The sequence below is a fragment of the Salvia splendens genome, chromosome 10 (assembly GCF_004379255.2).
Source record: "Salvia splendens isolate huo1 chromosome 10, SspV2, whole genome shotgun sequence".
NCBI lineage: Eukaryota > Viridiplantae > Streptophyta > Magnoliopsida > Lamiales > Lamiaceae > Salvia > Salvia splendens.
The window spans coordinates 14,291,282-14,308,282 of record NC_056041.1 but is presented as its reverse complement, the minus strand read 5'-3'; the positions used below and the strand labels follow the sequence as shown (position 1 = coordinate 14,308,282).

At 36.3% G+C, this 17,001-nt stretch overlaps 1 protein-coding gene across 3 annotated transcripts; it reads right to left on the bottom strand.

The window, feature by feature from the left end:
• Positions 1-405: 405 nt before the first annotated feature.
• On the bottom strand, positions 406-16,008 carry LOC121750240. 3 transcript variants are annotated; one of them, XM_042144735.1, is made up of 32 exons: positions 15,711-16,008; positions 15,407-15,580; positions 15,162-15,257; positions 14,557-14,626; positions 13,741-13,874; positions 13,517-13,657; positions 13,282-13,439; positions 12,774-12,942; positions 12,572-12,670; positions 12,364-12,441; positions 12,227-12,286; positions 11,986-12,143; positions 11,451-11,652; positions 10,887-11,006; positions 10,010-10,092; positions 9,806-9,916; positions 9,169-9,267; positions 8,671-8,753; positions 7,864-8,012; positions 7,252-7,395; positions 7,037-7,144; positions 6,663-6,770; positions 5,918-6,022; positions 5,724-5,834; positions 4,828-5,000; positions 4,275-4,734; positions 4,037-4,144; positions 3,693-3,751; positions 3,200-3,584; positions 1,323-2,849; positions 962-1,169; positions 406-882 (listed from the first exon to the last, which is right to left on the bottom strand). In XM_042144735.1, the coding sequence occupies exons 1-32, from the start codon at positions 15,855-15,857 to the stop codon at positions 782-784; spliced, it is 5,928 nt and encodes a 1,975-aa protein (XP_042000669.1). In that variant the 5' UTR covers positions 15,858-16,008; the 3' UTR covers positions 406-781. The 3 variants fall into 3 exon arrangements, with proteins under 3 accessions (XP_042000669.1, XP_042000670.1, XP_042000671.1); XM_042144736.1 differs by lacking the exons at positions 14,557-14,626; positions 15,407-15,580; positions 15,711-16,008; XM_042144737.1 differs by lacking the exons at positions 13,517-13,657; positions 13,741-13,874; positions 14,557-14,626; ... (1 more) ...; positions 15,407-15,580; positions 15,711-16,008 and having other exon boundaries at positions 12,774-12,938; positions 13,282-13,385.
• Positions 16,009-17,001: the final 993 nt, after the last annotated feature.

Sequence of the window (17,001 nt, the reverse complement as noted above, 5' to 3'; positions counted from 1 at the left end):
ATCTAATTATTGTGTCCCAATGCATAAACTTTTCTCTAGCGTGCAAATGCCACAATTCGAGAATCAACTTTATTTTTCAGCTTTACTTTATATTTCAGGACACGCATTCCCGGAATGCAGTGAACAGTAGGTGGCGCTGCTCCAATCATTTAACTTTTCTAAAAGGGAATATTTAAATACTCCATAAAAAAAGAGGTTTAAGTTATACTGCTACTACTATAATTATAGATGTATAACAGTTCAAAAAAAATTGTATCTATATAACTAATAAATAAAATGAAAAAAATAAAAGTTCAAGACATATGAAGTCATTTATTTTACAGAACAACTCTAGGAATGAGATAAAATTGCAGTACGCAACTACAAAAAAGCAACGTCAATAACGAGGCGGTGGTGTGAAGAGAATTCACAAAAGCAATTCTATCATTTCATAAATGATAGTACTACTTGAATAAAAAATCAAAACAAGAAATACATTCTAAGAAAGATTAGATTTACAATAATTCGATGAAGTCGAGAGCTAGACAGGTGCTCAAGTGACTAAAGCTCAAGCTCGAGCTCGACTCAGAACCATTATGATTGACTCTATGCTTGAAAGCACTCACGGAGGTTTCAAGCCAAGTCTTGTTAAGCTTGAGATGAGACGAACGAACAATATCTCGAGTGATGCTAGCCTCGAGATAACAAGATGAGGGCCTCAAAAGTTAGGAACGACACAAATTTAGAGAGTTCTACTACAAATGTGAACACATAATTGGTGAAAATATTATATACATCAATCTCAAAACAAGGCGTCTTGGTGTACTAACTCAGGATACACAACTGCTACAATTTGTTTCAAAATTGTCAGTGGCTCTTTCAAGAACACATGGCCCTCCGTTGCTACAATGGAAACAAATAAGCATACTCAACATTTTTATATGAGATTGTGATGAGATTGGGAGAGGGAAAATTCTATTACCTCTAATAAGAAGGCGTAGTTCCTTGGAGAATGTTTCGACATGGCCTAATACAGGCCTAATGCCACAAATTTGTATGACAGAATACTCCAAGTATAATGCCATTACTGTTACTTGTAGCAGCAAAGTGCAGACTTCCTCTATTTCCGAAGCCACCTGTTTTGTCTTGTTGGCTTCGCACAGTTCTGTGATGATGGCAATCCCTTGATCCTATTTTGCAAAAATCAAACATATGTTACATGAAAAAAGTATGCAACATTAAGTCACACCATTTAATTGGTGACTGCATCAAATATTACAAGCATATAATGTTTATAGATGGTAGATAGAAGAATGAAAACATAGAATGTAAATTAGAAGTACCTGCAAGCCATGTAAAATATCGGGCATTGGCAGCTCAGGGAAATTTGCAATGTCAACAAAACCAACCTCCTCTGCCTTTCTGGCAGCTGCTTCAGTCTGTGTGCATAAAAACTTCAAGAGCAGGAATGCAGTCTTGTACATCTCGATTGCAATTAAATCTGACAAATGTGTCTGATGAGAGGAATTGATATTTTCATTCGACTGATCTCTCAAGATCAGAGCAGTTGATTTAGAGGACAAGAGTGACAAGCTGTGATTTGACTTGCATCCAAGAGCAGATAGAGCAAACCAACCCTTTTTACTGTTTACAAATGAAGGCTTCTTGAACAACTCAAGTTCTTCTTTGAGCACAGGATGGCAGGATAAAGGAGCTTCCCTCCGAGGTGATTCTCCAGGGTGCTGAGTTGCTCGACTAATGAAGGCTAACAAATGGATGCTTTTTTCCCGTAACTGGGACTCCATGCTTTGCAGGTTTTTCTTCCACGAATTTGAGTGCTCCGCCAAGACACAAATTAGAGCCAAAGTATTTTGTGTGGCTTTAAGCTCATCTAAGGAAGTGTTTGATTTCAATGCACGGGCTCTTTTATTTTCATGACCGTTTGTTGGGAGATCTGGTGCAGTTAGGTAATAGAAAACTGAAGGTGCTTTCTCAATTAATATGCATGCCATCACATAATCCACAACACTTGCAGAGTTATCTCCCAAAGAATGGATAATTGATGTAAGTACAGCCAAGCTCAGCCCCCAGATGGGTTGAGACTTTTCGGTTTTGTCAATATTGGCAAGGATGCTCTCACTTTGGATTACAGAGAGAGGTCCACCATCTGGAAAGTCAGACAACAGCATTCTTAGTGATGCTAGGATACCAGCATTTAGAAGCATCTCAGCACCCTGTCTCACGCGTGCAAGATTCAAAAGAAATTTTAATATGATTGGAACCATTTTGGACGCAGCTGCATCTTGGAGCTTCTGAACAATATGTGGCAACGGGAAATGCTTCTGTATGATGGGGAACCAAGTAGCAGGGGTTGAGAAACCTTTCAGTATAAAGTCAATGGCAGCCAAGGATAGGATACAATTATCTGGGTGCTGAATGCTGCAGAGAACAGGTAATAGCCCCAAACTTGAATAAGAAACTTCAGATGAAACTTCAGTTGATTCAGTTTCAGTTGAATAGCCTAAACCCGAATCCTTGCAAGTCAGCTTAACTGAAAGGATCAAAATAAGCAAAAACCTAGTAGCTGTTTCAGCAGCAAGAGTTAGCCTGCAGCCGCTCAATACTTTGAGGCCATAGCTTGAGGCCTTTAAAATAAGAACACGATCAGGCTGAGAAAGTTTTGTTTCAACTGATCTGAGGAGAAGTAGCAGTAGCTCTGCTTGAGCTGTAAGAATATCTAGCACAATATCTACACTAGCATCGCCGGCAGGAGTCAAAGATGCCATTGAGGCATGGATAGACTGACATATGTGGTCAATGCCTGAAGAAACTACTTGCTCAGAAATCTTCAGTCCGGTCAAATCTTCATCCTGTACAAATTGGTAAAATCTCAACTTCGGCACCGGCAATTTTTTATTGTATTAATAAAATAATTGAAAAGAAAAGTAAACCAAACCAAACCAAATCCAAAGATGGGATATGGGATATGGCTTCACTGTAATATTGTGATACTATGAAAATCAATATTGTTATACTGTGAACATCGACAATGTTATTCCATGATCCACCAATATATTGTTATAGGCATTCCGTCAGGAAAGGTGATTCCCGCATTTCAAAACTTACCAATCACGGAAAGGAATAAATATAGGAATATTCATTTTATTCCTACATAGTATCACCTCCTTAGAATTTTGATATCAATGAATCTGAAACTCACATTGTTCTGGCGCATGTACAATAGAGTAACAAGCCCACGCAAAGCTGAATGCTTGGAAGTAGAGTGCAACATTCTTGAATTTACATCTTGCAAAGAAAGGAGCATAGTTTCCACAAGGTCCTTGGACTCTTTCCAAGCAAGAAGATCCCACATTTCTAATCCAAGGTCTGTTTTGAGGCGAACAGTATCATACAGGTAGACACTCTTGACGTTGGCGGGAAGATCATCATCCCTTGCATATTTATAGGCATCCAGAAATCTTGAATCGATCAGAAACTGTAATAACTCTTTAAATGGTCCGTTGTCAATCTGACGGCCATTAAGCTCTCCTTGGATGTGGTAAAACAGATCACTTAGAATCAGATTCTCCAACTCCTGTCCTCCACTAAAATAACAAGTATCAAAACTAAGAAATGGAGAAAAGTAACATCTACTTGGATAAATTAATAGGTAAAAGCATCCCGCATCAGAAGAGAAAGAAAGTAACACCTACCTGTAACTACGCTCAGTATACTGGGTCAACAAATCTGAAAAGGCTGGTAACTTGAATAACTGTAGAAGACAGCATAAAATGAGTGTACAGATTTCAGAGCTCCTAATGATAGAAATTATCAACATAATGGAATGATAAAGCCAGTATGTTGGCGGACAGTCATTTACAGCAAATGCAGTACATGGTTTAGTTGTAAGCAGAATGGGAATCAACATGAGATAACAATTGTTAAAATAGTCAAGTTTGATACCTTCAGATTTTGTTGTGTTCGTGTTTTTTTTCTCACATGAAATTACTTATATTATTACCAATTATAACTTCAGTTACTCAAACCAATGATATACCTTTTCTGACAATGCTGAAATCCTTTCAATTAGTGACACAGACAAGCTGCCTGAGTCACCACTTCTTAATTTAACCATCACATGAACAGCAAATGAACCAGCAGCAACCTAAATACTCATCAAAAGCGACAATATGAAAGGAGTAAGTGAGTAACCAAATTAACATTCAGACGATTTTATATACTTTGGAGCAGGATAAGTTGTAGTTACATAAGAGCAAATAGTATGAATAGATCACCTTGGCACGTGTATGACTACTTTCATCATATTCTGAGGAAACACAGACCTTGATCAAGTCACTCAAAACTGAAGTCTTACACCAGGTTGAAATAGTCTCCTTTAGGCTTCCATTTTTTTTAAAATTATGCTCAGTTTTTTCTGCTCCATTAGGAGGTGAAGTAGATATTCTGTTGGCAACTGATGCAGCATGTCTCAACTTCTTTTGCACAAAAATCTCATAGCTTAGTATATCCAATACGTTGGACAGGATTTGACATTCGCAGGCCATGTTTTGGAGATCCATTTCAGTTAACTTCTCAGATATGTTGTCTCGGTGAGCAATGAGCACCAGAGAACGGGTCAAATGTTTCCAGAACTCATCTGCAACTTTTAATTGTTCCAAGTTCTTCGAGAACTGAGGAGCACCTTGCCAAAGTGCCTTTAGAAATTTCAACAAATATAACAACATATTTGGTTTCCTAAGGAAAAATAAAATGGGATTATAAATAATTAATCAAGAATTTTTTTAAGAAAACCAGCAAACGGAATAATTTAATCAAATGAAACCATACCTATGTAATAAGTCTTCAGAATCTTTTAGGTACTGCAAAATTGCATATAAAAGACTTTCTTCCAAGGAATCTAATGATTCATTCTCAGTTTTCTTTGGCTGATGTTCAGGGGCATTTTGCACTTGAGTATTTGAGTACTCCTTCGACGCAATGACAGCAGCAAGAAAAGCAGGCTGTATTTGAGCATTCCATCAATGTAAAAAATGAGCAAAATTATCAGATTAGAAAATAAATTAATAAGCATGAATTATCAAGCAGGTCTTGACCATTGAGATATCTGAATCCTCAAACTAAAGCCAGTCAACAAAAAAAGTAAGATTATGAAGAAATACTGTTGAGAAGATCCGACATGTAAGTGATAAACACTAGGTGCAAAGACCCCATAAATGAAAACTACAGGCACGTAGATTGATTATCAGTTACTATGGATAATTGCCCTGTCACATCTAGCAGACCTAGACAGGTGACATGTAACTCTAGCATGGGAAGAGTGTCATTAACTTTAATAGAAAACTTTAGTTTTTATGCATATACTACCAAGTGATCCAAAGTTCTACAGCTTAGATCTAGGCATCGTGTTATGATTAAAGAAACTGCGAGCAATGTGTCAGCAAAAAAATTCGAGGACCGGGCATATTTCTGAGAGTAACAAGAGAAAACATCAATTTGAATGCCGATATAATATAAGCTACGGATAATAGTCGATGAATGATAATTCGCAATCAACTTCAAATAAATGTCCATGGCGTTTGCAATAAACATGAAGAAAATGATAGAACTTAAAATTACAGAGTTCTTTAGTATTGATGGAAGAGGACAATGAAAAACTTGATGGATCCATATAGTACAAATAAAAAACAAACAGTCTATAAAGGGACAAAGCAAGGACAAATAACCTGATTGCTTGCAGCAGAAGTTAGGAACCTCAAAATAGCAATGATGAGATCCTCACTCGAAGGTGACTGCTGAAAAAGAATGCTGGTAATAGATTTCCTGAAATGGGCAACCTGCAAGAGGGTTATAAATCCAAATTAGTAATGAGCATTTCTGACAACTAATAAATTGTTACACGACCAGTTCAGTTGCCAACCTGCTTATCATCCAAACCAAGATTCATATTGTTGTGGGTATAGGACTGTGAGATATCTGCCATAAACAAAGCAGAGAGCAATCTTGCGCCAGCTATTTGTATAGTCTAAATGAACCAGCAAAAGACAAGATATAAGGAATACCAAAAAGATAGGTTGACATGAATAATTATATACTACTCCCTCCGTCCCACAAAGATTGTCTCACTTTGACCGGGCACGGGTTTTAAGAAATGTAACGAAAAGTGAGTTGAAAAGGTTAGTGGAATGTGGGTCCTACTTTCATATATTAGTTTTATAATAAAATGTGAGTAGGAATGAGTTAGTGGAATATGGGGTCACTACAAAAAATGGTAAAAAGTGAAATGGGACAAATTTTGTGGGACGGGCGGAAATGGAAAAATGAGACAATCTTTGTGGGACGGAGGGAGTATCAGAGAAGTTGTTGTAAGATTGTGTTGAGACCATATATCCGATTAAGCTAAGAAAAGAAAATACTATGCAACCTATATGCCATCACAAATGAAGTAAGTTTTCTCACGCATCTCAGCTATGGAAGACTTACTGGATTAGTATCTAAAGATGACATCATGACATACAAAGGAAGGTCTGATAGAACGTAAAGTGGAACTCAAGCAGAACAACTCCATGTTGGAGGACAGATAAAGATGCATGAAACAAAGACTATCAGCCTTATAACAATACTAAAGAATCAAGAACATGATTATTGAGGAAAATAGATCGTACATCATTACGGAAGTATGATATAAATGATATGGCAGCAGTGATCACAGGTACTGGCTTTGTCGTCATTGATAGAATTGCTTCATGAAAAACAGAACTACCCTGTGGATGCTGATACAAAACAGTTTTTAGGTTTTAGTGAACAACAAAAAACCATAAATATATTATCAAATACAATTAGTGAAGTAGCATAACATTACTGAAAAATAATTGGTGCTTTGCGATATAAGTCCTGAAGATGTAACACCTTGACATTTTATATAACAACAATGTCCATAAGTAACGTTTTGTTTTGTTCCGGGGAAAGAGGAAGCATATTCAGAAATAACAAAGAAACTACAAAAATATAAGAACACACAATTTTAAAAAGTGCACACCTTTGAAAAAGTGAATATCATGCTGAGCAAGACATCCAGCCCAGAGGATATTGCAAGCTCTAATCCCTCAATATCCAGTATGTCAAATAAACGAGATACATGATGTTTCTGGCATATAAGAAAAGAAGGTAGAAGAAAGAACAGATATAAACACAAAATTAAAGTTACAGGCTAAAGATACATAAGGATTAAGGAATAAGAACAGCATCATGAACCTCTAAAGTTGGTGCGGTCGTACAAACAATTCGGAAGATTGCAGAGTGTATAGAAGAATCAGAAAACATAATATCACGAACTACTTCCCCCAGCTTGGGACACCATGAGATAGACGAAATACATTTCCTCATGACTTCAAGCACCTATAAACAAAGAAATCAGACTAGACAGAAAGTGCTTATTCGTAAGTACTGAAAGAAATTAGAACTGAATGAGGATAGTTTGCTAATACTAGAAAAAATTTATTTAATAAGGGGAGAGGAGATCTCTCCGTATTCATACTCAACGTAAAGGACTCCACTATGACCCAACATTTGAATAAGAAAGTGTCACAAAAAAGGTAATATAGAACTTATGGAATTGATGCTGGTTAAAGAAGAAACACAGAATAGGAGACATATATTGTGTAAAAGATATATCTTCTGCCATGCCTTGATGCACAAATATACAAGAAGATACATAGTCTGTGATTCCTTGAAGACTTTATTCAATACAAACTTATCACTTACATCCTATGATTTCACTTGAGATGCGAATCTAGAGAACTGAGAACCATAAAATCTAATGCAATATAACTTCAAAAGTTTATACACGGAAGAAAAAGCCAATACCTTCTGTGTCACCTTCCAACGAGCAGGTTTCACCTTATATTTCCAAAACTCGTGATTAATGAGAACATACTGAAGTGAGAAAACGATGAGTGCAAGGACGGTATCAGTTTCTAATCCTTTCTCCAGTAGATTCATTGTGAAGTCAAGCACTGCACGGTAACTTGCAAGAGTTAGTTTTCAGAATATTAATTTGTTGTAATGGCAAATCATTCAATGAATCAACTGGTGAGGAAAACAAGATATGTCTAACAAGTAGACAATAACAGAAAACATAAAATCTAAGAGAAGTCAAGAAGGACAAAAGAAGAGGCTAAAGATAAGCGAAAACTCCATGATCTGCTTCTAGTATTCTATTGCAAATGCAAGTTTCAAATGTAGAATTGGGGTGGAAGGCAGCATGAGAGCACCTTAACTTCGAATCCCCCAGAAAAGTTGATTTTAAAGATCATATCTGAATAGAAGCTAGCTGGTCATGTTTTATAATAGCACTCTTAAATACTAATCTATTCCTTGTTAAGTCAAAGAAGCTACATACCCCCAGAGGAGTAAAGCTGTAGCACAGAAACAAAATCTTGAAGAGCAGAGGAATATTTAGGTACAACGTGAGGATGATAAGTCAAGAAGTCAAAGAAAAAAGTTTGCAATGCTGAGCATACAGAAGGCATACAACTATAAAAAACTTTCATGCAGTCGATAATAAAGCTCACAGGCTGAGGCCACACAATACATTATTTGTTATAACAACAAAATCCTTTGGAGTATATTTTAGGGATCAGCACCATCTAACTAGGGAACCAAATAATATACCTGACAGAGTCATTGAGCAGTCACTCTGTTCACAATCAATCAAAAGCATTTTGGCAAGTCTTCCAGAGAGCAACCAGGATCCACTGAGATGAAACATGGAAACAACATTGTTAATAAAAAAGAAAACTTGAAGTTAGGCATCATATCAGGCTTGTTCTGAATCTTTTGACAATGAGGACTGAATGGACTAAATATAAAGAGATCCTGCACGCTCCCAATACCCCGACAAAAACACTTCCAGGTTCCCAGAAATAGCAAGCGCTGAAGAATACACCAGAATGATTTAATGTAACATGCCAAATAACAGGAGAATATCTGGGCGCAGCTGATAATCAACTCAATTTAGCATAGCATAGCAAGAGTTTTCCCCATAAAACAGCCATTAAGTATCAGTTTCTAGATTCCATAATTTCCATTCAATCAAATACAGTTAACCAAGTAGATCTCACAAATGAAGTATCTCCATCTACTTATGTTACAGGATGTCTGAAAATTGACCTGGATAAATTGTTGGATCCAACATCAAAGGGGTTCGTCCTCAAGGCAACATCAAAGATATTTCCCTTCATGGCCATTGAAGCTACATGAGACGGCTTGCTGTGATATAAACATAGGAAAAGGAGAGTGGTAAGAACAAAAATTGTGCATATTATGAGAAAAGCAAACCAATTTGAAGTAAAATATACAAACCAACTGGAATGGTTTCAAACTCAATTACAAAATCATCAAACCATATTCATCACAGGACACCTTATTAGCCACAAGTCCCACAACCATAAGGATAAAGATGCAACACCAAATATATACTCCCTCCGTCCCCAAAGAATATGCACTTTGGATTCGGCACGTGTTTTAATGCAAAATTGGTAAAGTAAGAGAGAGGTAGATAGAAAAAGTATTTAAAGTATTGTTAGTGGAGAATGGGTCCCACCTCAATAGAGAGAAAAGAGTTTCAAAATTAGAAAGTGTATATTCTTGTGGGACGGACTAAAAAGGAAAGAGTGCATATTCTTGTGGGACGGAGGGAGTTTTATATAATAGAACAATTCTTTGTATGATGCTACTATAGACAAATAAAAACTTGTGGCCATTATCATCATCAAATAAAATAATCAAGGCAGTCTATATCAATTACCATTTCAACATTTTCGTCAATATGTTTACCCCCATGGACATCATTATGGCACCACTTATGCTTGGGGGGGCATTTTTCAGCACAACACAAACAATCTCGACAATGTCTATGCTGTAACAAGAGTCACACAGAGTAAACTCACTTGAAGAATATAAATACCAAGTGAATGAATATCTAATAAAATGAAAAATGAAACTCTCGTACCGCAAATAACTCTGCTCATTCCCCATAACATAGTCTCCATCACAGGAGCAATTCCAAGATTTCGTGAGAGTACAACAGATAGCCTAATAACATACAAATTGGCTTCATATCCTCAGATACTCTATAGTTATAAGCAATATTTCAAATTGTTTTTTGATTACAACATGATATTCCAAGCAAAACAATTACGTCGATCCACCACAAAAGTTAAACAGATAATTTCAGGAGTGCGTAGCAGTTCGCGACTGTAATTTCCATAAAAGTAACATAAATTTTATTTAACTAATCGGAATCTTCAAATTCACTAGGTGATAAAGTCATTCAGATACGCACCAAAGACAAAAGAATCAGCCTCTGTCGGCATAGATTTTTTACGTCAAGAATCCAGTTACTCACTCAAAAAATTATAGTGCAGCAAATTAGAAAATTTAGGCAGGTGTTGGAAGCTACCTAGTTCTAAGACATTTTGACCTTCTAGAAGAAAGTTACAAAGGTATGGTCATATTAGTCATAGTAATCTGCAATTCTCAGCACAAAAGAGGTTTATCGGAATCGACCTTGTTTTAGTTAGACAAAAGTATGATGAGATAGAAGTGCCGCATGCAAAGAGTACAATAAAACTAACTATAATAGCTTTGAAGATTATTCTTTCACACACTACCTCCCCCATATCAAAAAACCGAACGCAAAGTTAAGCTTCATACTAATGACAGGATGTCAAAATCAAGCAAGCAAAGGTAAAATAATGAACATGAACGAACATCCAATCTAAGCATAACGGCTGAGCATGTGTAATTAGAAGGCATGCAAATTTAATATGTAAAACCATCAGGAGTGGATTAAGCTTGCAAGAGTAATCAATTTAGAGTTAGAATACCGTGTTAAAACTCGCCAATCGACTGAGCAAGTCAAGAATAAAAATTACTTCCTCTGGATTTTGCATATACAACTCTTTAGCCAACCGCAAAAGCAAAACAAGAACTCCAGACTCTGTATGCTGCAGAGAAGACAAGTAGAGAGCAAGGCTAAGCTTGAAAGGAAGAGAAAGATCGATAGACAGAGTCAGAGATACATATGAAGAGAGAAACAAGAAAACAAGTGACAGGCCAAGCAATAAGAAGCATCAAAGTCCACATTCAAAATCCCTTTAAAGTTTTAACAAAGAAGATTCTTAGGAGGTAGCAGCTAGCAATAACAAGACCATAAGCTATATAGTGCTCAGGAAAGAAGGTAGTTCCGGACGTGACATCCTTCTCCGTGCATAATGGGTTGAAGGAATGTTGATAAATATCCAAATCAAAATTTGAAACAGACTCCTAGTCACAGCATAGACAATAAACCAATAGAGGATGTGGAATAATTGTACAGCGAACCTCAAGTTTCAAAATAAGTAAATGAATGACACTATTCAAGTTTACAATTTTATGCATTAAACATTTACCTCCCACCTGACCAGAGCACAATTGTCGTCGAGCATTCTCAATACTTGACCCCTAGATTTTCCAGGAATTATCAAGCCTTCAACCCCAGCAACATGCAAGGGAGAATGTGTTTCAACGATCTTTGAAACAGCATCCACTACTGGGCCATTCATAATCTCAAATGGTGTCGACAGTCCAGTGGACTTGTCAAGGAAATTGAATCTGCTCAAAAGTCGTAGAATGTATTAACAACTTGTGTTTAGTAAAGGTGCTCATAAGTTTTTTAGGTGGCAGTCAAATAATGAAAGGCACATTAAGGTTATCTAAAAACCACAGTATTTACTGGATCTGTGTTGGACAAAAATATCATTAAGTGGTCGGGACATATTATAAAGTTAACCAATCAAGTTCGAAGAGTCAACTACGGATTCCTTTAATATCTACCTTATGAGAGGAAAAAGAGCTGGCCTTGTTATCAATTTGGAACCAAGAACTCAAACTAATAGCTTATGAATAAACACTCAAATATGCCATCCTGTGCCAAGTTCCACTTACACGCATTCAGACGGCCATGCACCTTCACTCAGGGCTGATAACAAGCGAAGAAGCTCAATAGTTCTAAATGGAAATTCCCCCTCTATGTTGAAAAGAAGACACCTGACAGGGCCGTCAATAAAGCTGTCCCTATCCCAAAACTGATCACACAGGGACTCCTGCAAGAAATTAATTTCCTTAAATATATTATACTAGTTGGAATATGATACTTAATCATCAAAAAAGCATTTAGCAGGCATACCTCCCCGTTGTATATTTTGCAGAGTATGTCCAATATCAATTTCAGGTTCTCATCCTCAAACTGCACGGCATGGCAGACATGATGTCAGAGCAACTAATGAAGAATGGGGATAAGATGCACATATATTTAGGAGATACCTGGATATTGATTTCATAAGATGCAATAAATGCAGAAACAAACGTTCTTAAAACACTTCGGTAACCAGCTAGAGGACCCTAGAAAGAAGGTAGATAGAAAAATAAGGCATGGTACAGAATAAGTACATTAAAAACCCAAGGAATTACTGGGAGATGCATGCCCGCAACAACTCACTGTCATAGAAAGGTACCCAAGGAAGTTACTCACATCTGAATATTTAAATGTATCACTTTCTAGAATGTCAAGAAAATATCTCAAAGATGAAGCCTCCATAGCTTGACGAACATAACCGATATGATCTATCTCCTGCAAAGAGTAACACATTTAAAATAAAAGAAAACATAGATCCGAAAATCAAAGTACAGGCATCATAATGATAAAATATGCTCTGAATAGCAGAAATATGTACCATCAACATATTGTTTTCCTCTTTCTCTGGCAGAGAAGAAACGAGACAAAGAAACAAAGCCCATGCTAAGATCAGAGGGCCTAATTCTTTGTACTCAAAAGTATTGAAGCTAGAAATCATTGAATCAATTTGTTGAACTTCCATCTCGGAAAAACTAAGTGATCCCTGCCTGAGCAAAAAATAGCAGGCACTTCAGTTACTTGAGTAAGACAGTAAGCATACAACTACGAAAATAGCATCAAAATCCATATAGAAGATTGCACTTATGAAAATACCACCAATAAATAAATGTTGTCGGTTACATCAAATTACATCTGCCATTACTTTTAGCCTATATTGTGGGCATAACAGACATGCATAGTTGCACTTACCAGTCAAAGGTTCGGATTATTTGAAATGACTTTTACAATTACGAAAACAGAATGCAAAACAGAAAATGGAATAAAATATATAAAAAAAGGACCAGGGGGAGGGGGAGAGAGAAGAGTAAAAAGAAATGCAACAAAACCTGAAAGAAATGTTATCATGGATCATCTGAAGGAGACTTTCCAGGTTTAAAGACTGAATGAGAATGAGCATCAGCTGCACTTTGGCATGATATATAGCACGAATAGCATCTGGTGATATCGCCAGCTTCTGGAAGTTGTAAGATCCATTCACAATACCCTGCATGACACAAAGAACAACATGATAAATCAGTAAATAGAACGCTCACAGGTACAGCAACAAGAAGAAAAGCTCACCTCATATAGAGCACATAATCTTTTCCAGCATTCAGCGTCACAAGCACAAAATGACTCGCAATAAACAAGGAAAAGAATGTCAAGGATTAAGTTGTCCTCTATAAGTGTTTCCTCTGCCCATAAAGTGTAGAGATCAAAATCCTGCAAGAAACACTGTCAAATGTGTGTCCATGTAATGTAGAAAACAAATTAGAAAAATGCATAATTATTACAATGAAATATACCATCTGATCCGGGTATTTAGATGATAGCAGGTCCTCAAAGATAGAAAGTAATTTACATTCGAGTCCACCAGAAGTTAACCGTTTTGCCACCTCCAGTACAGTAGAAACTCCTTCTGACTCAGTTTCAAAATACACTGCACCAAAATGGGTTTGCATTAGGAGGAGGATAAGCTAAGTACTGAAACAACCGCACAATTTTTTAATATAAATGTGAAGGCAAGACACCATAAGGAATAGCTGCTATCTTTCTTTAATTCATGATTTCATACAAAGAGAGAGTTTGTCAATTTGAACCCACCAAGTACCAAATAGAGTCTGTATATCTGCTACTATAAATACTTATATAGTTTAGCTTATTATTGCCGAAAGTGTGATCTATCTCTGTCACTCATCCATTCGTTACAAATGGAAAGAAGGTGGGAGTAGAACCTCCTCCAGAGATTTTACATTCTATGAAAGTAACTAGCAAGTAGCAATTGAAGTGCATTTAATTAAGCAAGCTGAGTTTCAGAGATGCGTGATGACAGCTATGGAGCATTTCCTTTTCTTCATGAAAACCTAGAGATAAGAATGGTATGCATTATCTTCACTCATTAACATAAGTTACCAACATTATTGAGCTGATATATCACTTTTAAAATTTGACAGGAAATATAAGATAGACTCATAGACTACATTCATCGCCCAACCTCAAGCAAGAAATCCAGTCATGTTGTAATAGCATAAAACTTTCTAAAAATTGTAATAATATCCATGGCAGGGGCAGACGGTGTATTATAATTGACATCAAAATAATGCGGAACCAGAGATACTTACAGGCATGCATAAAGATCTGTCTTGTGCACTTCAACAAGCATTGCCGTTCAATGTAGTACTCAAGAATGACCTTATTAACAAAAGGCAAAAATGGCATACACCAAGGACATGCCATGAAGATATTTGTAAAGTATCAGAGACAAAGTTCTCAAGTATTTTGAGATGAATCTAAGAGAAATAAGTGATAAAAATATGATTCGCATTTGAAAACCTCAAGTTCACTGTTGACAATAATTAATGTGAGGTAACTATCATGATCAATACCTAAAAGACCATATATATTATATACAAATAAAGGATTTGAGATTGTAAAATCAAAACAAAGCACAAAGTTTGATAAACACGTGTACCAAATAAATGTATTTCATCTGGATGTGGTTATTATTGTGAGATATTGATAACCACATCTAGATGCATTACCCTAGAGTCAAAAAAACACTGAGTAACTGCATAAGTGTTGTTCATCTTATGGCATTCACCAGTTGAGAACAGGCAACAGCTAAAGATAGCATTACATACTTCCAGTTTTTCAATCACATACTGCACCAGTTGCAGAAAGTCAAATGGGTTGCACAATTAATAGAAGGAGAATGATATCAACTAACCAAATTTATAATATCTGGATGTAAATCATGAGTTGTTGCATTATGGCGCTCCAGTGATCTTTTGGAAATGATATATGATTGCACCTCATCTAAACACTGACATGTACACAAGTGATATTTGTGTCTCAGTAATCATAACAGTACCAACTAATAGAAATAGCACTTGGAATCACATGGAAACTGTAAGACTCTGGTATATAACCAAATTACCAAAAATGATGTCAAAGAAAACAGGTAAACTTTACCAAGATACTACTAATCTTCAGTGCAGCGTCTTTCAATTTCGGCTGGATATTCAACTCGTGCGGGCCAACTTTCACGCGTGGTGAATCCAATGCTTCTCTCGATTTCTGATTGGGCGGCTTGAATTGTGACACAGTGTCCAAAAACCAAGAGTGATTGTCCTTCAACTTCCTACCCTAAAACACGGCCAATCGCACAAATTCTCAAAAATCAACAACGAAAAACCACACATTCCGCATTACCATACAAAATGTTTACAATTGAGGTGAGTTCAAGTAATTGCAAGGTGATTCACAGTTTTCTTACCAAATCTGGAGGGGTTTCGGATGACACGGAGGCGTTTTCAAGCTCGGTGAGAAGTGCACTGAAAGAATCCCACCAGAGTGAGGCGTCGACTATTTTTGCGGTGTCAGAAGACTTAGCTGCGGTGGTTGCGGGCGCGGTTGACGCCATTTCCGACGCCGGAACAATCAAAATCCGAAAACCCTAGAAACTGAAAAACTGCGCGCGCTTCTTAAATTTCAAAGTGAAGGGATGAGGAAGAAAGTGGTTAGGACGGGTTTTAGAAGCTGTTTTAATTGAGCCAAGAACGGGGAGTGGTTCATCTGCGGGTGCGTTGGAGTTAAACGACCGTGTTTAACTCTAAATTCTTACTCGAGTTCTTTTTTTTTGCTAATGTAATGTCTTTCTTCTATTCGTAATTTTATTTCTTTTTTCCAAATATTATAATTTGTGATTATCTTTATTAAGATATTAGTTTCTAAACTTTGGTTAACTTTTGGTATTACTCACTACCTTTAAAATTTGTTTAAAATATCACAAATTTTACATTTCATTAGTTATTTTCAAAACCAATTCAAATAAATATTATCGGCAAAAATTTATTATACATGAGCAACCCTGAAACAATGTTAATATTTTAGATCACCTTTTAAGCCCGTGACAAGTAGGATAAAAAACACGTAGAAAGTCGTGTTGATTAGATGTGTCGAGTAGGATAAAAAGTCATACATGTTAGTCGGATATGGTGGTTGAACTACAGTAAGAAATAACAAACGAAAGTAAGTTTGTGATATTTTAGATAAATTTTAAAGTTCGTAGTAAATACCAGAATTTGGTCAAAGTTCATAGTTTTATGGACTAATATCTCTCATGTATTAATGGGAGTCTTAGGGACTATATCTCTTCTTTATTAATGGGAGTAGTATTCTTATGTTCCCTTTAAGATGTCATTTTTTAAAATTTGTTCTATTTAAGATGTTTATGTTTTAGAAGTATTTTGAAACTATCATCTCTATCTGTTAAAATACTAAAATATTTATAAAATGTTTGGAATGGAATAAAAGAGCATACGAAACACAAAGAGATAAAATTTGCTTTCATTTTTCTCTGTTTCATACCATCATTTCCTTTTGCCATATGAGTGGAGCTGATAAAGACATCATCAACTCTGCCTCTGGTAAAGATGCAATGTGAAAACATGAGAGATGCTATGGATTATAGTAGTAAAGTAGGTCTGCCTCTGGTAAAGATGCAGGATTCCTCTTTTCCTCCCTATATTATTTAAAAGTAGATTGGTTATGGACTCTTCTGGTAT